The sequence below is a fragment of the Opisthocomus hoazin genome, chromosome 8 (assembly GCF_030867145.1).
Source record: "Opisthocomus hoazin isolate bOpiHoa1 chromosome 8, bOpiHoa1.hap1, whole genome shotgun sequence".
NCBI classification, from domain to species: domain Eukaryota; kingdom Metazoa; phylum Chordata; class Aves; order Opisthocomiformes; family Opisthocomidae; genus Opisthocomus; species Opisthocomus hoazin.
The window spans coordinates 3,956,328-3,980,199 of NC_134421.1; the positions used below are offsets into that span (position 1 = coordinate 3,956,328).

At 46.6% G+C, this 23,872-nt stretch overlaps 1 protein-coding gene across 3 annotated transcripts in view; it reads right to left on the reverse strand.

The window, feature by feature from the left end:
* The window catches only part of DENND5B (DENN domain containing 5B), a 129,237-nt gene that overhangs the window by 32,038 nt on the left and 73,327 nt on the right, over positions 1-23,872 (reverse strand). For all 3 annotated transcript variants that reach the window (XM_075427879.1, XM_075427878.1, XM_075427880.1), the window contains 4 exons: positions 16,795-16,982; positions 13,068-13,604; positions 11,438-11,669; positions 9,058-9,208 (listed from right to left, as the gene is read on the reverse strand). In XM_075427879.1, coding sequence (XP_075283994.1) covers positions 9,058-9,208; positions 11,438-11,669; positions 13,068-13,604; positions 16,795-16,982 — 1,108 coding nt within the window. The remainder of the gene's footprint in view (positions 1-9,057; positions 9,209-11,437; positions 11,670-13,067; positions 13,605-16,794; positions 16,983-23,872) is intronic.

The window sequence follows — 23,872 nt, forward strand, 5'->3', positions numbered from 1 at the left end:
GACTCGGGTCCTGATGTGTCCAGCAAGCCATCGGGGACGCGCAGGAAGGGGAGCCTGACCCAAGAGGAGTGCAGGGATGCGACCCCTGGTAACCGAACCCTCCTGTCTCCAGAGAGGAAGACTTCGCATACGTGTGCCTAACTATCTCCACCAATTCCTCCAGTGAGGCAACCGAAGACCAAGCTCTGACTAACCACACAGGTAAGAAGGGAAGAAAGTCACAGGAATGAAGTCTTTACGGCCAAATCGAAGTCCCTTCCTACCTCCCAAATAATGCCAAGAAAACAAGGACAAAGGAAGAAGTAAACATCTGGGTCTGCATGCAATTATGGTTCAGCACCTCGCCATCCCGTATCACAAGAAATTTATTTTTAAAGCAGCGTAGCCTCAGGTCTCTGGTAACTAAACAGAACAGCCCAATAGGTGTCTGCACAGCGAACGCCGATACCTGCTCAGAGGAACACGTTACTGATGTGTCATTGCGCCTCCTCAGAAGTCTTAAAAATATACAGTCTGAAACTTTAATAAGTCACCACATTTTTTTTTCCCAGAAGCAACACTCAATGCCTCATTAGATGACTGAGAGGGAGGAAATAAAATCCTACATTAACAAGTAGAAATGCAGCAGAAAAAACACGTCCTCAAACAGAGGACAGCAGATGTAGAAGCAACTTTAGCTCCCTGGCTCTGGAGACCTCCCATATACTGCAAGTTAGTACCACGCTTACATTTAATTCGATAGAATACCAATAACACATTGGAAAGTTAAGTTATAGATCAACTATTACCCATATCATATTTTTCTGCTGATAAATGGTTTGACCCCCCTCCACTTGCATTTCTGCAGTTACTGGAAGATTTGAGAATTGCCACAAGCTTCCTTTGAGGGAATACGTCTCATCGAAGGTGAACGCAGAACGAAAGCCACAGAATAATTACAAGTTAATACACCATCATTAAAGCATTGTCAGCTAATTTCGGCCCTGTACTCCATCTGGGGGAAGGCACAGATCATTCTCCAGATTATTAATCGGAACTACTGAAACATTTTCAGCATACAATCGTAAAGATCAGTGGCTGTTTATGAAAAAAAGACTGCTGCTCATCAGTTGGAGCAATTACACACGCAGCGAGCTGCACGCTCCCCCTTCCCCAGTCTCCAAGCTAGGGAAGAGGGAGCTGCCAGGGCGAGGTCTGTGCATTCGGATGCCGCTCTAAATCTCTCCGGGAGATTTTGTGAAGATCTAACAGCAGATCAGCGGGATTAAGCAGCTAAATCTTTTAAAGCCTTTTCATTACCGGGCCACACGGAATTTTCCCAAAATAATGTTTCAGCAATACAATAACCATTCCTTCCTCCCTCATCAGCAGAGATCACATTTTAAGTTACTCCCTCCTCTCCCTTTGGTCTCTCAGAGTGACTCTAAGGGGGGTAAAAGCCCTTCCCAGTGGCCACACCACCTCCCCTGGTTGCCCCAATCCCACACGGGTGCCTCTCCTGGCCCTGCCGTCCATTCACACCCCAGCCCCGGCGCTGCCGAAGCGCCGAGGAAGGCTGTACTCACGCGGGCAAACGCCTGCCTGCTGTCAGCCCTTAGTCTTGGGCTTTTCAGCTCAACCAGCACCACCTGCATCCCCACGGAGTGGGTGCCAGAGGAGACGCAGCCCTCCTGGCTGGTCCCTGCGCCAGGGGGACGAGCCCCGAGCTGCCCGGCACCTGGGAGCACACACAGCGCGGCCGCCCAACCTAGGTGTTGCCCGACTACTCCCCGACCCCAAAAATGCCCTCTCCTCTTTGTTTTTTTGCCTGGAGAGCTGGCATGTTTCAGTTATTCCTCACAGCGGAGGCGTTGCTACAAGCACCACGTCTCTGGGGAAGAAGCCGCCGCTGCTCGGGCGCTGCGATGCCCAGGGATGAGCCGCTTACGTGGAGAAGGGAGAAAAGGCTCGTTTCGGTAGTCTGCCCATATCTAACTCTCACGTCCAAAGATTAACACTCTTCACCTCCGGGGACTGCAGAAAACCACTTGTATTTCAGAGGAGGGACCAGGAAAGACTGCTCTGTTCAATACAGAGAAATGCCATGAAGGCAGCTCCAGCCAAGACCCTTTTAACATCAAGACAGTGAAGTCAATATTGTTTAGTACCAAGTTAAACCCAACAACCACAGGAATAGGTTTGCAGAGGTTGGAGGAAATGTAAAGGTGACACTTGGAAAAGATGATATTAGCCTGTGATGCTTAATTTCTGTAATAAAAGTGGTAAGGTAGTCAGCACCAAACCTGAACTGTCAGAAACCAACATAGCAAAACAGCAGCCTCACACCAGGAACTGGCCATGCTGTACTGCACCCATGTGTACATCTCTCTCTCTCCCCCTACCTTTCCTCCCTGTCCCCCTCGGAGAAACACCCTCCCTGCTCCATGGAAAAACGAAGAAATGATGTCTACCTGAACCAGACATGGGTCTGACAGGCAGAACATACGCTGCCATACATGCAACACGCTGCTAGAGAACTTCATTCACAGGTGGATTTAACCAACATTGCCATCACGCTGAGAGTCACTATCGTCATTTACAATCTAATTACAGCGATAACGGAGAGAACGAAGGAGACAAATGCCCTTGCCTATAGGACAGAGCCTAAATCTCCTCATACAGACCATCTCCTGAGGCAGACTGCTATTTAGGTCTCCAAATCATGACAATGTTTCTTTTACCTATATACTTCCATCAAAGGAGTTACCTGACTGCGTTTCTGTATTCCAAAATTAGCAGATAGCTGTACTACACCCTCCACCAAATCCCCCTGCACACGTTAAACACACGCAGACTGAACATCTCATCTGCTTGGGTTCAGAAGCAGTTTGCACGGGACTAGACAGAGATTCCACGTCAAACACACATCGGATCCAACTAATTAAAAGGATGGGTGAAACCAAGCTCCACCTGCTCACGGACGGGCTGGCAGGGGAGGGGTTCTGCACTGTGACTGCTCTGCACACACTGCTCCATGGTAAGGACAACCAAGGCTCAGACAGAGACAAATGAGGGGACTGGAGCATCTCTCCTACGAGGAGAGGCTGAGGGAGCTGGGCTTGTTCAGCCTGAACAAGAGAAGGCTGAGAGGGGACCTTAGAAATGCTTATAAATATCTGCAGGGTGGGTGTCAGGAGGACGGGGCCAGACTCTTTTCAGCGGTGCCCAGCGACAGGACAAGGGGCAATGGGCACAAACTGAAGCAGAGGAAGCTCCAGCTGAACATGAGGAAGAACTTCTTCCTGCTGAGGGTGACGGAGCCCTGGCACAGGCTGCCCAGGGAGGCTGTGGAGTCTCCTTCTCTGGAGATATTCAAGACCCACCTGGACAAGGTCCTGTGCAGCCTGCTCTGGGTGACCCTGCTTCGGCAGGGGGTTGGACTGGGTGACCCACAGAGGTCCCTTCCAACCCCCACCATTCTATCATTCTGTGAAATGCACATTTTCCATCTCTGCTGCTGGGATGAACAGGAAAGCTTTCCGACTGCTGATCAGATGGACAAAAATGAGCGAAATGCCTTGCAGAGAGCGGCCTTGCACTGACAGGCTGCCTCGTCAGATTACATGAAAAGAAGTGATTGGAAAGGGTGGTACCCACAACCGCCATCCTCTGCAAGGAACAGCAGCAGCGATTTGCCAGCGTCACCGCTTAAGCCCTGACGAACAACCGTCCTAAGTGGTGTTCAGTTTGCAAACGTCCTTGAGACAGTAACACTCTCCAGGGGAGAGTAAATAGAATAGAAGATGCAAGGATTCAACACACATGTTCCCCTGTGAGCTTTAACGTGGCATAGCTATTTTAAAATGATATATTAGCTGAAATAAGTTAATTGTCCTTTTACTGCCTTGCACCAGCTGAGCAGAGGATCAGCACGCAGGAGACTCAGCCACCAGGTTTCAAGTCCCCTAGCATATAGTTCCTATTTCAAGAACCATTTTTACGCACAGATTGTCAAATTTAGTCACGCTTTATTCTTGAAAATGAAGGTATTTGAATACAAGCAGTTAATAGTGCCATTGCACCTGTCAGTAGTTTGCTATATTAGGTTGCTTAATGTATAGTAACTGCTTGTTTCAGATTTTTCATACTTAAAAGGTGAGCTTTTACTACTTGCAAAGTTTAAATAACATCAGTGTTACGTGGACGGCTCGTCACTGACTCATTTCTCACTGATTTAGATGCACTGCAGAGATGCTGCTTCATACTACATGAAAATGCAATTGCTTTTCCAAAAAAAAAAAAAAAAAGCTTCATTACAGCCAGCCAGCCTTAAAACAGCACCCAACATGGAGGGAGGCAGAGTAAGCACACATAATACGAAGCATTTGGTACAAGAGACAGACCTTTTCCCATGAAAAAAAAATAAATTTCCTTAAAACCAGAATGAATTCTATCATCATACAGAGATTTAGCAATTGCTTTGCATTATATATATCACATTTTCTTTAAAACATTGAAGGATGTTAACATTAGTGAATAAGCAAGCAGTAGTCCTGTTTAAAACCAAGGAGCACCAGGCGAACCACCCCTGGGCAGCTCGCAGCTTGAAGGGGGGCTGGCGACGGAGGCCACAGGACAGCGCCCACGCAAGTCGTGCCATAAGCTGGAGCACAAAAATGCACCAATTCCGTACGCTCCCAGCCCATACAAATACTGACACAGCCGTGAGGTCAGCAAAAAAACACGGCAAAGGGACAAGTGCCTGCAGAAAGCCAACAAAATACTTCTGCAATCTGCTTTATGGGTAAGAGGAGCGTGTCACTTCGCCAAAGCCTGAGGTCAGGAGGCCGAGCGTCGCAGGATCTGCGCTCCAAGCCTCGGACCGTGCCCTCCTTTGGGGATCGCTGCAGGTCAGGCAGGATGCAGGGGACGGGCAGGAGTGCGAAGCTCACAGGAATCCGGGATACGAGGGAGAGGGCTCGGGAGAGAGAAGCGGCCAGGGCGGGAGAGAGGAAACAGGCTGTACAGGGGACAAAGCACGGAGGAGAGCGGGGAGCAAATAAAAGGTGGGAAAAACAGGGCTAAACAAAGAGAAAGTCAAAAAAAGGATAATTTAAGCCATTTTGTAAATGTGTAGCAAAGCAAAACCTTCCTTTGAAAACCAAAAGAAATTAAGGAGGAGAAAAAAAAAAAATCAGTTCAGTTGTTCTTTGCAGGCATTCACTAGAAATCACCAGGATGCAAGTACACTCCCATGCTTGGTGTGCGATCAGTGCTTTCCTCTGCAATATTTAATCTCCTTTATCGAGCTTCTTAGTACAAATTATGCTACAAGGTAATCAATTAGATTGAAAACACAGCTTGTTTCATTGTTTAAATGTTGCACTGCAAGCACATTCACCCTAATTTAACAATTAGCCAAGCAAAACCCATGAAGTGTTCCTGTATGTTGGCTTTTTGTCATTCCAATTCCTTTCCCGGATCATTGCGAATGCACCAGCCAGCGGAGCCCCAGCCACAATTCCCAGAGCCTGGCAGCAAACGCACGCGGGGAAGGAACAGGGGAACACGTCGCAACCACAGTGCGGTGCTGGGGTTTGAAGGAGGAGAGGATGACTCCAGGAACCACCGCTCATTTCCAGATAAATCGGCAGCCTGCAGCCTGTTTTCCCCTGGGATGCCTTCTAGGAGGACTTTGGCAGAAGCTGCTGCTTTACAAGGTTGGAGCCACGAGTAGGGGCCATTCCCAAGCCCGGAGGAAGCCACAGCCGCTCTCTGTGGATTCAGGTGGTTTTCCCGTGAAGCGCGGGAGGCATCAAAGGCAGGGAGTGCAGAGGGAGTCCCTCGAGTGGGACACTGCTGCCTGATTTTTTTTTGCCTGACTTTTTGCTGAAGATTAGATCCACATATTCTGCAGTTAATGTTTTTCCATGTTCTGGCAGTTTTGGTTAAAAAGATGATTAGGAAACTGTATAGCTAGGGCCCTCTTCTTCAGTTTTACAGAGGTGAGGGTTTGGGGTGGGGTGTTTTTTTTTTTTATTTTGTTTGAGCTTTTTGTTGTTTGTTTTTTTTATTTTGTTTGTTTTTAAACTTTTTGATTTCTTTTCAGTGAAGTGCAGTCTGGAGTTCTTTTCAGTGATGTTCTCGCTTAGCTGAAGAAGTCAATGTTTCCTGACCAAGGGAAGGGCGGGCTAAAGACAAGCCCCAAGGACACCCAGCACGCACCTGCAGTCTGGCCAGAACAGGCGCAAGAGGAGGCTCTCCCAACCCACAAATGACCAAGCAGATGAGAAAAGGCAGCAAGAAATGTGGGGAGCGCAGGTTCAGCCCCTTGTCCCATCTTTTAGGGGACATCCCGGGGTGGAGTGGGAGGCACAGCCGAGGACAGAAGCGGGGCAAAGCACGCTGCCGAGCGTGGCGCGGGCTGACAGAGGAATCATGATTCGACTTCATTTCTGCGACAGGCTTGGGTGTTTTAACACTTACACGTGGTAACGTGATCAGCACTTGTTTCCAGCTGCGTTTCGGTGGAAGTGATCCAACCTGACCATCAATCCTCCCTCCGTCCCCAGGCCCCGCTCCCCGTGCCCAGCAAGAGCCGGACACCTCCTCTCCCAAACACAATTTCTCCCTGTCTAGGCAACGTGGTTTTCTGGGATCACGTCTAGGATGTAGGACTAAAAGTGCTTGGTCTTTGCGTTATATTTCTGATTTAGATATATTACACATGTAACAGCCCAGCAGCTGACAGAGGTCCCTTCAGTGCTTCGCCTGACTACAGGAAGGGAAGAGCTAGATAACATTATGAGCTCTGGTTATTTGTTTGTTGCTTTATCTGTCCAGAAAGGGAAGCAATAAAAATCTGATTGCTGCTCAGTGAGAATGGGTTTTCATTAAAGCAGCTTTGAATTGGTTTACCTGCTGCTGTCCAACAGCAATCAACTGGAGCACAGAAATTTTTTTTTTTTCCCCTGCAAACACACTTCCTTACAACACTCCAGACAAAATTTGCTATGTGAAACTGGAGTTCACAAAAGTGATTCTCATCTACATAGCAATATCCTCTGCATGAACTTCATGAACACACAATAGCTACGTCTGAAGCGCCGGGGAACGGAGCTGAAATGTTCTCTTCCCCCCATCCCCATACGCAGAGGCCCAGTTCTACACGCGAGTATAACGCATCTCCAAGAAGCACACCCCAGGAAATTCAAATTAATGTAGGGCTATACTTCAATTGATTTTGTGGTCAGAAGAATTATGTTATATTTGCAGAGAGCACGAAAAGACTATCTGTTTTCTACGTGGGTGTAAATTCAGCAGAATTTCGTGTCTTAAATGAGAGAGAGTGTCCGCTCAGCTGCGCACATAAAGAGCCAGGCAGCAGAAAGATATAAACAGATGGTCTTGAGATCTTCCAATTACAAACCTTTTTGGCAATATACAACTGGAGGAATTCCAAACATTTGTCACTTTGACACCGCTTTGCGGTAAGTAATGGGATTTCGGTACTTACAAATTCTGAAACATGCTGCGATTTGGAGACCAAAACCAGCTTTCTAAATCAAAACTATCGCTCAAGGAGTTAAAGAGTCATTTTAGAATAGGAACCAATCTAACAGAAGCATCCTAAAAGGCATAAGGAAAACTATTTTTAATTTGATGCTTATTCATAGATTCATTAAGATTCTGCAATAGAGCCAGAAGACACAAGCAGTGTCGAGCAGGCTGGGCACGCTCACACTGTTGCTGACACTGTAAAACTGAAACCCACCAGAAGGATAAGAGGCAGAATGCTAAAGACAGCATCCCCCAGGATGAAGAAGTCCTCCATTCCTCAAGGGAGCATTACCCATAAACTTCTGTCTCGGTTTGCAAGAACACTTCAGACAAAGGGACTTTGAAACACGTGTTCATCCTTTTGGTTGTGTTTTTTTTTACTTCTTATAAAGAATTGCAATTCTTTAAATGTTCAATGCTTAAGGATATCTTATTTTACCATTTGCAAGTCTTATTCCTAGTAGGCTACTAAAAAGGGATTAGCTAGCACTGGGGTGCACAAAAGGTGTATAAACAGAACCGAGTGGGCATCTAACAGAGGAGCTCAGAGAAGCGCGTGTACATGGCTGAACCAAGAGCCAGCTGCACTATTTGGGCAATCGCAGCTTTTGGAGCTCTCGGATTTATCTGTGCTCCCACATTTTGACCAACCACAGAAACTGGAAGTGAGGGTTTGAGCTAATGATTTCATGAAGCAGTAATCACTGACGCACAAATCTTCCATTTTTGAAGGGGGAGAAAACCCTCCTCATTTCTAGATTTTGAAGGAAGAAAGGAAGGGAAAAATAAAAGCAACTTGCAGCACTTCCTTTATATTGTAACTGTAAAAATGTAAAGTGTATCAGTATTCCAAGTTCTCTTTTTACATTAGGTAACTTAACTACGTAAGGACATGCTTAATTCCACAGCTGTAGGTACCCCTGTCTTCACAAAGCGCACTACAGAACCTCATCAGACTCAGAAGAGAAACTCAGGTACAGAACCACGTACTTTCCACCCTCATCAAGTTATTCTTCCAGGTCATTCCCATGTGAAAACTGAAAGAGAGCTGTAAAAATCTTAGGGTCACGTAAAAACAGCTAAAGAAAAGAGGAACAGAGCGGGCATTAATTTCCTTCTGCACAATGGTGTTGAGGTTTCAATACCAACATTTCTTTCAGAATCTGGCTCAGGCTTGCAAATTATCCTGTTCAGCGCAACACAGCAAAGAAATGAATTTTACATTTATTACGACAATCGTAAAAGTGAAAATATGTATGAGAAGACACAGTACTTACCACTCAACAGAAAACAATACTGAAGAATCTTCCTAAAACCAGAGGTAACGCTTTCCAACACAACCCAAACCCATAGCTATAACTTCAAAAACCGCAGCCCATACAAATCAGAAATGGAAGGAGTTGCTAGGGTTCATTAGGCTGGTCAGAAGCCACCTAAAAACAGGACTAATGTCCAATGATGCCAATCTTATAAACGGGAAACCTGCTTTCAAATGCAGAAAATAAAACTTGTGCTTACTTGTTATTGGTGGGTCCCGTTGCCAAGACATCCGATTGCAGCTTTGGGAAAAACCCTTGTTCGTATTTCCCTTGGCCGATCTTCATATCGAGTAAGTGCGGGTGGATGGCTGTGTGATCGATCTTCATCAGCCGCTGCTCGATGGACTGGGCTGCAAGTTACAGTCACAGGTGAACAACGGCATTAGCAACCACCTGAAGACACGTGCTACGACAACACAAGTGGTCATGCTCCGATCCCTGAAAACGCTCTAAGTAGTTAAACAGTGACTTTAGACCCAGAAAGCTGTCGCTTACAGAAGCGACGAAACATCTGCGCTGTCACTTCGTTATTTTGCTTTTAGTTTCTTCACCCGACACAACCAGCATTGGCGTGAGTTAGCTGTTAAGCGAGCAGGTATCTATGGGAGCCTGTGAGATGGGTTATGGATCGGCAAGCGCAGCGCAACCTTTCCCTGAAATTCGGCGTTTGGCTTTAACGCTCCCTTGGTAAAATGGAGAGCTCTGAGGCTGGCTGCAGCTCTCTGCGGGGTCAGGCACCTCACTTTGCCCCTGGGCAGACGCGTGGGGGGCGATACCCAAGTTTTGCAAACATCTGGCACCTGTAATGATCCTCCTCCTGGAATCAGATATGCCATTACTGGATGAGAGGCCTTCAGAAAGCACAGCTAACTGCAGCGAGGCCCGAGCAGCATCAAGACGAAGAACAGATGCTTGGAAACAGGGGAGGCTATGGCAAGACCAGCGAGCGCTCCCCAGGAATCTCGGCACCGCCGAGACTGATGTGGTTCAGTCGTTTGCTTCAAGTACGTGAGGATTTCAAGTACGTGGAGATATTCAAGCCCTGCCTGGACAAGTTCCTGTCCAGCCTGCTCTGGGTGACCCTGCTTCAGCAGGAGGTTGGACTGGGTGACCCACAGAGGTCCCTTCCAACCCCTGCCTTTCTGTGATTCTGTGGTTTCATCTCCAATCTTGAGCAGGATGAAAATAAAATCTGTCACCCTCTCAACACTGAGTCAGATGCACTGTAAAGGAGAGGGGAAAGGAGGTGTATGGGGGAAATCAGCATTTAATTGGCAACTTGAATATTCAGCTCTTCATAGCCCATCCATTAATGGGCAGGCCCATTCTTTTCAGCATATCGCAACTAGTGAATAAATATGCAAAATTTGGAAGATAAATCCATTTCCCATTTGTCAAGAACAACCCAGATTCGCTTCCTATTTTATAAAACTGTGATGGGAAAGAAACTGTCATGAGATTTACATACATGATCATTAGAAACTGCAGATTTGTTTTTCCTCTCAAAAAAAAAAAAAAAAAAAAAAAATCACTTCATAGGGTTTTATTTTGGAGAAAAGGACTGGGTAGTGTGGGGTCAGAGGGTAGGAAGGGTTCCGAAACCAGTAGGTTAAACAAACAGGTGCTGGATTGGTGCTAGGGTCACATATATGGGGAATGGTAAATACAAAGGAAAGTCGGTATTACTATCAGTCTGCTGCTTTTCACAAGACAGAAAATGAGGTTCCGGTGCCACAATATCTACCAAAATCAGATGCTGAACAGACAGTCGACCTGCAAATTAGAATTGGGTTTATACAGAAAAAGTTAAGCAGGCGCAGGATTTCTATTTCTGCCGCATTTGTGATGAGTAAAATACTCTGAAGTAATTAAATAAAAAAAAACCCATGAGAAATGTGTTTTCCCCAGTTCATTAATCTGTGTCCCAACAAATTTAAGAATATAATTTTCCTGTATGACTTGGAAATGAAATAAATACTTGCACAGTAAGGAACTCAACTATAACTTGAAAATGCATCCTGTGACTGCAACGGAAAAAACAACCCAAGCCTTCAGTACACAGGATATTGTTCATTAACGCCGAGCATCTATTGCTGGAGCTACTAAATATGCCACACAGGATCACGTCCCCAGCATCCCCTGCTGCTCCAACCAAATGGCGTGAGGCGAAAAAAGGTCTTTTTACAGGAAGAGGGAGATGAGGACAGCGGAGCAGACACCGGGGCTCGGCTCCTCAGTGTGGCTGGCGCTGGTCCCACCCCCACAGCGAAGGAAAGCTCTCCTGGCAGTGGAACAGGAGCTCCCCGAAATCAGAAACCTCGAGCCCGGCCCTGTGGTTTGGTTTGTGGTTATTAAAGGCACCTGCCTAGGGGAGCTCGAAGGGAAGGTAAAGGCTCCTGCTGTTTTTAGCATTTAAAAGCATGCTGAAGCTTTTGCTTAGGGAAAATAAGGACACCACTGAGTTCTCCTCAGGTGGCTCTAGGGCTTCCTCATCGGCTGCAACACTCAGATGACTGAGGACCTATATTTGTAGCTTGACATTGTACTTCTGAATATTTTACCAGCCCGTCTGAACATACCTGCTTCTTTCAAAGTGCTGCATTTCTGATAGTTGGACGTCCGCAGTGCGGGGGCCCTTACATTATATAGCCTTATCTTCTCAATTCGGGAGTCAAAAACCCGCAGAAAGGGGTCCTTCTCTTCCCACTGGGAGATTATCTTATTGTCTATGAAGGTTGCAAACATCTGTGTTTCGATGAAGTGTGAAAGGAATGGGAGGTAAGGCTCGGGTTGGTCCGAAAGGAAGGAAGCCTGCAATACAGAACAGCTTGTTAGTGCCGTGTTCCTGCCCAGCTTTGACAGAACGACCCGTCCTGTGGCAGAGAACCGACCCAGCAGCCAACGGGAAGGCTTGGACAAGGCTTCCCCACCACACAAACGCCTCTCAGAGAGGTGTGAAGCCATCTACAAAAGGGTTTGGTTCTTGGGTCACAACTGTGAGAAATAAGTGGTCGGGGAGGCTTCGTGACAGCTAGAATAAAGGGAATATGGAGTTACTGAAGCAGTGCCCACGTTGCCAGCTTTTTCAAAACAGCCTAGCAGCTACCACCCACAGGAACGAGCCCTGTGCAACCCGTGGCAGACCACCACCCCATGTGCCCACTTGGGACCTCTGGTCTGCGCTTCCCTGCTTGGGACCAGACCACTTACCGAGGCGTCACACACATCAAGGGGTGGACAGTGCCCTTCAGCTAGTGCACTTTTGTGAAGTTGTGCAGGGCAATTAGTCGCGAATTTCCAGCTAGAACGGAGTGTGTGCCTAAGTCTCGAACTGAGCTTTGAAAACCCCAACCCTAAGAGCCCATTTTACTGCAGCAGTAGCAGCAGATTGCCTGAACAGCCCCCTCCTTTTGAATGCTGCACTTTCAACACCTAAATACAAACAAGAGCAACAAAAGGCATGGCAGCACTTTTTTGATCAAAAACTGACTCAGATCAATAGTTAGTCTGTTCCTGACTCTCTGTCCCTTTAACATTGTCGTTAGAGAAGGACTTGTGTCTGAAAAAGCTGATGGCTAAGAGCGCTATCGTCTTTGCAGAGTCACTTGGAAATAACAACTGTGCAAGATTCCCAATATTTCTCATTCCTTTTGCTAGCCTACAGTCTGTTTATTTCCCCATTTCTAAACTCAGCTTCTTTTGCACTCTTGTGTACACACTACAGTGGAGTCATAATAGTACTCTTCTGCCATAACAACGTGATAACCCTCTACGAACAACACTACCCATTAACAAAAAAACTCTACCGTGAGATTAGGAAACAAGAATGACTGGATTTGGTTTTTGTCTCACGTGTGCACCTCTCCTCTCAGCAAAGAAAAAGGAAAGAAAGAAAAAAAAAATAAAAAAAGTCACTTGCTATCGCTTCGCTTGCACCAAACCCCCAGGAGAAGCCCCAGCAGCTGGGCAGAAGCCTGCCAGCTCGGTTCGTCCAAGCCAGGACAGCTCTGACCGGCTCCGTGGACGGACACCGATTTACTCCGGCAGGAGATCTGGCGCTGTGCAATCAAAGAGGACAAATCTCTCCGCCAGGCAGATGAAGAGCGGCGGATTAAAGAGTACCCGGGCTATATCTACATAACATAGCTATTCTCCTCCCTTCCCAAAAGCACTTTCAGGGGGAAAAAATGAAAACACGGCTGTCTTTACTTTGTCAAAGTTTTGCATTTGTTCCCTGTTCGTCAGCCACGACTCCATATCGGGGGCAGCCTGAATGACGAACGCCTCGTAGTCTGCGAACAACTGCGTGAAGCGGTTGGCGAAAACCTCGCGGAGCTGCACGTTCAGCTTGTAGTCCCTCAGCTCCACCTCCTCACACGGCAGCTTCCCCTCCTTCTCCTTCTCCGCGAGGGGAGCCGTGATGGTCATTTTGTCCATCGTCACGCCCGTTCTCTTGGCCAGGGCCTGCAGGCGGGCGATGGTCTCGTTGCCTTTCAGCAGCTCGTACATGTTGAGGGCATTGCCGGGGATGTTCCCGTTCTTCTTGTCGTTCACCAAGTCGCTAAGAACCAGGTTCTTGAGTTTGGTGGCACTGTCGCTGCAGTGCAGGTTACCCTCCGGCGGGATCCCAAACTGCAGAAGAACCTCGGAGATTTCCTGGATGAACTCCAGCTTGTTGGGGAACTGGGGGAATTCCTCTGGCAGTTCGATGAAATGGTTATCGATGTCTACAAAGCACAAGTTGGCCTGAAATATAGAGAAAGGTTTCAAAACGGACGCTCAGCACTGAACTGGCTCCACTGCTAAGTAGCCCTGTTTTCCCAGGGAGCTTCCAGACAAAAGGGTAGGAGCGCAGATAAGCAGAGGACTTCAGCTGTATCGTCTAGCCTGTGACACTTCAGATTTCAGTAAAGCTGGGGGCCAAGTGGATGGCAATGATTTAACAAATAAATAAAGCCTCCTGCTCCCTCCTGTTCTCCTGTGGCTTGCAGATCCCAAACCTCCCACTGCAAAGATTCGATATCCCCTCCCAGACCAGCCAAGGACACACCAGCAAGCACGACGCGCAGCATCACTTCTCAGCCCACGTAAACACCATCTGCATGAATTACAGCATCTCAAGGGCATGTTTGTCTTATCAGGAGCCAACTACAGGAAGCCTCTGTGGCCGTGCTACCAAGGAATGAGATGCTCAGCGAGAAAGGTGACGCTGCCATGAGCAAAGCTACAATAAAGGGTCCCAGGCAAATCCTTTGGGATCATGTCTGAGCATAGCTCGTCCACTGGAGGTCAAGCCCTACTTCCCCACAGCCCCCTACCCCCTGTTTCCATGGAGGCTTTTAATCTTGGCAAATCCTCTGCCCGAGGTTTAAACAGAGTGCTCTTCGACAGCTTTGCTACACATGGAGATGGATCTCAGCCCATAAGATTAAAGCTAAGTGAAGACATGAATCTAGCAGAGCAGACACTTTTACTAGGAAAGTGTCGATGGGGGGATGGAAGAACCCTCCATAAAAATTAATTACATTGCAAATGCACCCTCAGGAATAGTAGCAGAATGAAAAACAGTAATTGATCTTCTGAACTGCGGCTTACATCTGAAATTCTCTGAGTGCACTGTGCTGAATAAAGACTTAAACCAGGTCAGATTCCCCAGGTGCTGAGCTCTGACGGGTTTTACCCTGGCGTAAAGCTGCGGAACAGGAGACGCAGAAACCCACGGGGCAGCAGCAGGTCTCTGTTAGCCTGACTCTGCCATTAGCACAGCTCCTCTGCCTTTTCCGAGGCACTGTTACTGTTCTTCTCACCAAACACTGCAGATTAATCCACAGATTATGTGAACCGAAAGGACTTCTTTTTCTCCTTTTCTGAAAAGGTTAATTTTCAGCAGGACAATACATCCCACGGCAAACATGGTTATAATATGCTGGATATTTCAGGGGCATGCTTGAGATTAATCACCTTTCACACTGACACTTTAAAGGGTATTGGGATTCATTTGGTGAATCAGAAGTGTCCCTTCAGCTCACTTTTTCGTAGCAAGTGTGGAGTGTACAAAGAAAAGCATTTCTTCATACAAAACAATTTACTTTAGTTAACCACACAGCTATTACAGAGTTGTGGTACACATCACTATGTTCTTTAGCTCAGGGACTGTCTTCTTATCTATCAATATTCCATTTCAAAGGCTTTTTAATTTCAGCTCTGCATATCATTTACAAAATTTGAAAAATGAGATTTGGATTCAGAAAACCCTTGGGGAATTGGTCGCACTTCTCTGTTCAAAAACATCTGATGATTAAAGTTAATGCAGAGAGATTAGTAACCTTAAGACAGCATGATGGCCAGTTGTTGGAATTATCTCTCCCAAACAAACAGTTTCTATTTAGACCAAGAGCTTGAAAAACCAGCCCCCAGCCTGAACAATAAAGGGACATTAAAGTGAACAGCGCTTCACCACTGCTTGCATGTTGAAGGATTTTCCATTTTTTATGGCCTAGAGGAATTTGAGATTCAAGACCTTCCCAGTTCAATACCCTTCCTTCTTTCCCTCTTTCACAACTACTGGACCTGTGGTGTTCATAAATGCTATGTTGATATTTTGCACTCATTTGTTAAACACTATAAATGGGGGGGGGCGGTTTCCACCCCACTATTGGTCTTCCCTCGCTGGTTGATATTTGTTATTCCAGCGATACCGCAAGCCCATCACATTAACATTTTAATTTAAGGAAAACGACAGCTTAATCTGCTAACTAAAAGCATATGACTAATAATTTTTAAAATTGCAGTAATTATGTAATATTAGCATGGTTTTACTGAAAAGCATAGCTAGATACCAGCTTCGTTTCCACACCAGTGCAAATTCCATGTGGCTGGGCCATTGTACGCGTGAGGCAAGATTTGATTGGCACTGTTACATCTCACCAAGGCTAAGAACCAGTCGCCTCCGCCTAATACCTAAAATAGACCTTTATTAAAAGCTGTATTATCCTTGCCCTGTGTTTATCCCTCCACTTCCACACACTAACACCCCCTCCTGCATATTCTCCTCGGCGGCTGCTCCCACCTGCCTTCTCAGTGAGAGCACCTAATCGCGAGCCTTCGGGACCCTGCCCCAGGAGAGGGCCCCGCACGGAGCCGAGCACAGCGATGCCACCCTCACGAGATGCAAACTGTAATTCTTCAGGTTCCCACTGAGTTTAAGAAGAAACCCAAGTCAAAATGCATGGCACGCTCAAGAGATGGGTCCAGTCACCACCTCGACTGCAGACAGGCCAGCAATATCTCAAAGACTTCGCAGTGTAGAGACTGATCAGTGGCCAGGTTAAAATGCGAATCAGTTATAATCATCTTGGTCAGATTTTGAGGAGAAAAATCTCCATTTCACACTCTGCCACCAGTGGTTTTAACACCTAGACTAGGAGGACAACCTTTCCTTTTTGTTTTTTTTCCCCCCCGCTGGGGAAATGTGATAGACCAGGCAAAGTTTTCACTTGCTACTACATGGGAGAACAGATCTTCAGTCCAAAAGGCAATCATCGGAGTGTGTCAATATTTTAAAAGCATATGTGTGTGTGTGCACACCTCTACGTGGTCCCCAGGCACAGTATTAATACAAATCTGGCTTGTCTGAGGCCAGGATGCTGGTCTAGTAATAGGCTTTGACCCAGCCAGGAACACGTGGGCTCACCTGCGGTTGGGACGAGGCTGGCAGGACCCGGCACGCTCCTTCTCAGCAGCAGGGGGACAGGGACAGGTTTACACCACCTGGCAACTGCGCCCCGAGATCCAGCTTCATAAAGACCACCCCCAAATGAAATGCTTCACGGTGCCAGAGAAGCTTCCTAACACCAGGCACGGCATTTTCCAGTGGTGATTCACACAAATATTACTGACATGGTTCAGAGTAGCAACCCCAAAGACGGAGACTGACCTCCTGGGGCAGCTCCAGCTTGGAGCGATCGGTTCCCTCCTTGGACTGCAGCCCCATCAGGTAGGGAACGGGAGCGTCCAGAAAATGCAGGAGAGAGGCCGGAAGGATGGGGACGTACACGTGCTGCCACTGAAACGGGAACAGCAGCGTCGTGATCCCCTCCGCCACCGTCATCAGGCGCTGATAATCTAGAGAGGGAGAGAGACAGACGTTGAATTATCTTTCTGTGTTTCGCTTCCGAAATCTGGTTGGCAAGGACATCAGTGAGAAAACAAGACAGAAACCACGTTTGTACAGTAAGATGTTATTTTGAAAGTAAGACAGTACTTAAAAGCTTTAAACATTATTTAATTCATCAAAACTCATTACCCCCTGGAAGAAACGGCTGAACATAAATACTCATATCTAATCTAGATCTATTCCATCATTAAATTCATTTATTAAAAGTATACCAAAAGTTCTCTCTAAAGTACAGGATAATAATACTCTGATTCTATAGAAAGCATGTATTTTTACATGGGGAAAAGGAGGAGAAATAAGTGAACTTCAAGGAAACATTCTGGTAAGACTTTCTCACTTGCTCCTGCCTGCCTGCTTCTGCTCCACTTGTTACTACTTCTCAGGCTAAGTGGATTTTCCAGGAGATGCACCTTGGTCACATACCAGCAGAAGTTTTCAGACCCTAAGTGCTTAAAAGCATTGTTTTAAAGTAAAACCCAAACAGAAGCCTAACAGAAATTTAGTTCTCAAAAATATTCTGTATAGCTAGCACATTTATATTGCATTATTTTCCCAAATATGTATTTAATCCGCTAGTTTATTTCTTTGCAATGTTTTGGTTCAAATAAACACATTATGCTTTTAATTAAAATTCAATTTGATCCAGCTGAGCTGCAAGAATATTTCAGAATTTGGATAAGAGCAAATTATTTCTCAAATCTCCATCTGGCATGATGCAGTACCACAACCTATTTATTAATATAAATGAGGGAATCTGAGAACACATTTAAAAAAAAAATTAAAATCATCACATGTTGGTATTAAAGGGATGGTCACCCTTACAGCAAATCTCAAACTGCCGACCATTCATCAGGGAACAGGTAAAGCGCCCTGGGTCTTGTAAGCTGCCGGTGGATGCGAAAGCAGATCACAGAATCACAGAATCACAGAATAGTAGGGGTTGGAAGGGACCTCTGTGGGTCATCTAGTCCAACCCCCCTGCCGAAGCAGGGTCACCCAGAGCAGGCTGCACAGGACCTTGTCCAGGCGGGTCTTGAATATCTCCAGAGAAGGAGACTCCACAACCTCCCTGGGCAGCCTGTTCCAGGGCTCCATCACCCTCAGAGGGAAGAAGTTCTTCCTCATGTTCAGACGGAACTTCCTGTGCCTCAGTTTGTGCCCATTGCCCCTTGTCCTGTCACTGGGCACCACTGAAAAGAGCTTGGCCCCATCCTCCTGACACCCACCCTGCAGATATTTGTAGGCATTTATAAGGTCCCCTCGCAGCCTTCTCTTCTTCAGGCTGAACAAGCCCAGTTCCCTCAACCTCTCCTCGTAGGGGAGATGCTCCAGTCCCCTCACCATCCTCACAGCCCTCTGCTGGACTCTCTCCAGTAGCTCTTCATCTTTCTTGAACTGGGGAGCCCAGAACTGGACACAGTACTCCAGATGAGGCCTCACCAGGGCAGTGTAGACGGGAAGGAGAACCTCCCTCGACCTGCTGGCCACACTCTTCTTGATGCACCCCAGGATCCCATTGGCCTTCTTGGCAGCCAGGGCACACTGCTGGCTCATGGTTAACCTGTCGTCCACCAGGACACCCAGGTCCCTCTCCGCAGATGGTCGCTTCTCCTCCACCTTACAGCAGCTTCTGCATCACACAGACCAGCAGGGCAGTCGGTTCCAATCCCCGTCCTGCGGCTCTGCCCCTTGTGAAAGCTGCTCTTTATTATTTGCAAAAGGAGTTGTTGCCCCCAGCTCCAGTGCGCGGGTACCTCACCAGTAACCAGCACGAGCAGTGGAAGGGATGTCTCCACCATGGCTGCATCCAAACCCAGTTCTCATCAGCGCCGGGCAAGTCTCACAAGCTTTAGCTCGAGCAACCAAAAGATTCTCAACCTCACTAAGACCAGATCCTTGGTAACTCTTGGGCTGTTGCCCATTTCTTCTAGTCCTTCTGCCCCACTCCATGAAATTAGAGACCTAGGTATGAACACTCTGTTTCTGAGGTGGGTAAGCAGGCTTTTTTGCCATAGCCCCGCTGACTGGTTTCGCACAGACAGGAACCCAGCCTGGCCCTTCCCATTCCCCGAACACGCCAGCCCGATACCCTGGCAGACATCAGCGACAGCAAAAGCGCTGTCATCTGCCACTGCTCAGCTATGAGGAGGTCACTGGGAAGATGCACTTGAACAAATATGCAAATTAAAACAACAAATTGCATAGCCCGTTCTCCTTTTCGCTAGCACCTCTCTGTGAAAAACCAGCCTCGATCTGCAGAAGGTCAGCTGGCAGGGCAAAACCATTTCTCATCTTGTCTTACTAATAGCTACTCACTCAATCTTCAAAACGATTTTCACGCATACAGGTCAGTCTCAAGGTTACATTTCAAAACCTTTCCTAGCTACAGATCAGCCATTTTTTAATCTCTTCCTATGCAATGGTCCGTAATTACACACGTCCATTGGCTTTCTTGTTGAGGAGCACTTACACAGGATCAACTTACAGCACCTACTGGTAGAAGCTTAGGTGTCTCATAACATTTCATAATGCTGGAAGCTTTAAAGGTTAAAAAAACCCCAGAAATCAAACAGAGGAAGCAGCATGTCTTAGTACGCATGAGACGATCTCCAAGGCGGTTCTGCTCTACACAGCCACACGAGATAGCAAGTCTTCACAGCAAAGCTGCAAGTATCTTTTTGGACAAGGGCATTCAACTCTGGAGATGCACGCCCATTTTCTTTGATGCCACTGTTAATATTTAACATGGTCACTAGCACAAGTTTTGTAGCCAATTTATGATGAGGAAAGCTGTTTTTTTAAAAAAAAAAAACAACAACAAACTAGTGATGACCAAACTCTTAGGCTAATTGTTACCATCTAGCAACACTTGCTAGCTCGAGAAGATCAGCAGAGAGAAGAAACATTCACGTACCCAACAGTTTTCACTGAAGAGAAGGAAGTTCCCAGGTTCCTCCAGGAAAATAATATTAAAAAACAAACCTCTGGAAATGGTTCCTTTGATATTTGTTTAATGAAGTAAGAAACTCTAATCACTTTATGTTTACTTTCAAGCCTGGACAAGTTTAGGCACCTGTCCTGTAAGGCATAAAGTCTTTTTTGATGGAGAGATTCTCGTACTATCAGCATTTGAGGGAAACTTACAGTAACCACTACTGAGGACAACCTGGCAGCAAGGGATTCCTCCATTTCCCCAAACCAGAGACAGAAAAAGGAGAGGCAGAACAGAAAAAAAGGAAGAAGGGAAAGAATGGAAGCAGACGGAAAAAACAGGGTTTGTATAGACTGTGTGCGCTTGCGTCAAAGGGGAGAGCATTTCCAGATCCTGCCCCACCATCGCTGCTAGGCTTCGATAACAATCTCCAACTGCAAGTCAAGTTTTGCCTGTTATTTTATGAATGGCAGGCCCAGATAGGAAAACTGTTCTCTGATCCTCCTCCAGCCTTTTGAGCTAGAACAGGGGATTAGATAGTATTCACCAGTTGAGGGAGTGTCTCTTGAGAAAGGCCTGCTCGTTGAGCAAAGCGAGGACGTAACACTCCTGTTTCCCATCCATCTGACATCAAGAAACACCCAGAAAAGATACAAAACTAAAAACAACGTCTGGGTCACAAACTCAGAGTGACAAGTGGCTCAAATCACGGCAAATTCCTGAGACCTGCGAAATAAAACCCTCCTTCTCGGGGCTCACCCACCTCACGTGGTGTACGCCACGCTTGGTGCGGCGAAAGGCCCTGAGATGCCACCAAGGCTACTACTGACTGCTTTAAATGCACGAGCCAAAGGCTGCAGCCCACGGCGATGACCCACAGCAGCAGCTGATGCCACCAGAGCAAAGACCTGACCCATGCAAAATCACCTCTGGGTACAGAAAGAAGCAGCAGATAGTGGAGACCTAAACTTGGGGCACCACCTCCCCTGCTCTTTGCTGTGCAGCCCGGGACAGTGGAGAGAGGACACAGAAGTTCTGGGGACTCACTGAATGTCCCAAACGCCAGACGTGCTGCTCTGCAGTGTGCAGATGGGTGTTGAGCTTTAAATTTCTCTTGCCCTGATTCTCCTTACCATGCGATTGCTCCACCTTTTTACCTCCATTTACCTCATTTCTCCCCAGTCTCAAAGTGATGATAGTTTATACCACGGTATTTATTTTGCTTGGCAGCTATACCTGCAGCCTTCACCCTGCCTTCTTGGGACAGGGAACTATCCTGTGTTCTCTAGGACAGGGAACACCGTCGAGGGCAGCCCCTACAGCAGGTTCTTCGTATTCAGAGTTAAATCTTTTTGTACACAGAACATTTCCCAAGAGCAACTGCTCAGGGAGGATGATCCCAGGGCAAAGAGGCCCCTATGGCTTCTATTGCAACCGCTGTCTCCTAACAGCCACTTCGCTGGGTTTGGCTTGGGGTCTGTGTCTCACACTTCACCTTCTCCCTAAGTGAAGAAGGGGGCAACAGAGCTGAGCTCAAAGACTCTGGATCCAACCCCTTCTCCTGGCAGCATCTGCTGGGAGCCCTTGGCCAAGTCCCTGCACCTCCCTTCCCTGTGCAGGGCAGGTAACCGCAGCGGGGACCTGCTCCGTCGCGGGTCGGCCGTGCTGCTGCACGGGCACCACGTCTCAGCCACGCTTTACAAAGGTCTGGCAATCTTCACATGGCTCACAAGATACAACATAATGCTTAAAAGGCAAAACTTGAGAGATTCCAGTATAATTATGAATTACTATTTTGTGCTGGAGATGGAAATGGTTTCAACATTTGAACATCAATTCGCTATAAATGTTTTTCTGAAAGAGGACAAAATTTGACAAATATTCATCATGATGTTGATTCTCCGTAACATAATAACAAGACAATAACCAATCAGCATGGTATTACAACAGACACTGTGCATGCAGAAATATCTATCTGAAAAGAGCATAAAGTCCAAACACAGGCTGTGATCGAGAAAACAAAACAAAATAATCCTTCTTTGATTTTACAGATTGGGTATAAAAGCTCGGAGATGTTAAGCAATTCAAAGCTCAGCATAAAAATTACTTTTCCTGCTACAAAGCAGTCCGGTATCTCAAAATCCTCCCCACGCTGCAGCAAAGCAAAACCGAGATCCTCAGAAAGGGGAAAGGGACATCAAAGTTACCCCCGCCCAGAAGAGCCAAGACCTCCCTCATTCAGGTGCTACTTCCAAAACAGGTTCATATCTTCGGTCGCAACCAGACAGAAGAGAATTTCACCTGGGATCTTCTCAGCAAACGTGCGTGTAAGAGCGCACGCACGCTCACCCGCACCAGAGACAGCGCTCTCGCTGCGCTGTGACTCTGGTCTCAACACGCCCAGCCTTCCCGATGCAAGCACAGTTCGGCAGCTTTCCAACTCTCCGTTCCAGCCACCTGCCAAAGGTAAGGTGGAAAGCCTACTGCACAGCTGGAGTCTCAGCCTAGATCTTCCAAATCCAGCGCAATGCTTTAAAAATAGACCATGCTTCCTCTTTCTTTAAGTCCCACTTCACACGCAATTTGAAAGCACTTGGAAGCATTTGAAAAGATGGGTTACCTGGACACCACTTCCTTTCCTCTACTGCTTTTTGAAGATGTGTAAAGTCTACCTACAGCTTTGCAAAGCCATATCTTTAAAAATATGTATCCTGGAAGATGATAATCAGATGATGTTCTCAAAGAGTGCCTTATCAAAAAGGAACAAAACAATGATAAGCAATAGTTTTAAACAAAACAAAGCCAACAACAGAGAAATAATAATAATAAGAAGAAGAATAAAAAAAAAAATCAATGAACCTTAACAAATCAGAGCTAACTCTTCAGTGGGAAACACCTGAACCGCCTTCAAAACCTTCTTGTGACTAACAGCTTTTCCATATGCTCCCTCTTGATTCAAAGTATGAGAAGCAATTGCTGTTCAACAGCTAGTTACTGTAACACTGTATGGACTGAGCCAGGTATGTTGGAAAAACTGGAAGATAAAAATTCATATTTTGCTTTGAGCTCTGACTGTGAGGCGGGAAGGGCGCATGACAGCTATGAGACCTGTCTAGTGGCTTGGTACCTTCAGATCTGTAATGTTTACATACAGCATAGTGCAGATGAAAAAGGAAATCTGAAATTCACATCTGAGGCAAAAATTGTTTATGAAAGCAAAGGTTTTCAAATCAGATGTCAACAGCTCCACAGAAGCAACACATTGGTGTTGCAGACATCAAAGCGCTCTGGAAGCTTCCATCTGGTTTGTGTATCAGCAGCTGTGATGACTGACAAGCCAGACCAGGCGATTTTCAAGAGATGTTCAGATAAAATGCACAAAAATGCTTGAGGAAATGTTTATTCACCATAGAAATCACCTTGCACCACGGTGACATGGGGCTGTAACCATCAGACCGTCCTGGGAAGGACCCACGGCATCTCAACGCCCTTCATCCCCGACAGAAGCGGGGATTCACCAGCGACTGACACAGCACACCAGTTACAAGATAAAAGCAGAGCGGCAATTTATGCAAATCTGAAAATAGAGATTTTCTTAAACAGAATGATCAAGATGAGCCTGCGTCTAATTGCCTGAACTAAGAATTCGCCTCTCAGACTGGGGGTCAGCTCTGCCCTAAGCAAAAACTCCCGAGGCCGATACTCACCAAGGCCAATTCTTCCCATTTTCCCGTGCTGGTAAGTGCTTCATGGCAAAAAAAAAAACACTTCCACTTCAATAAATTTCCATTTATACAATATATCCGTGTCACAGCCTGCCATCTGTGGTTCAGCATAAATTAGCTTATGATTAAGAGCCACCTTAAGAATTAATTCACAGGAAAACCTGAATTAGCTCCCACTATC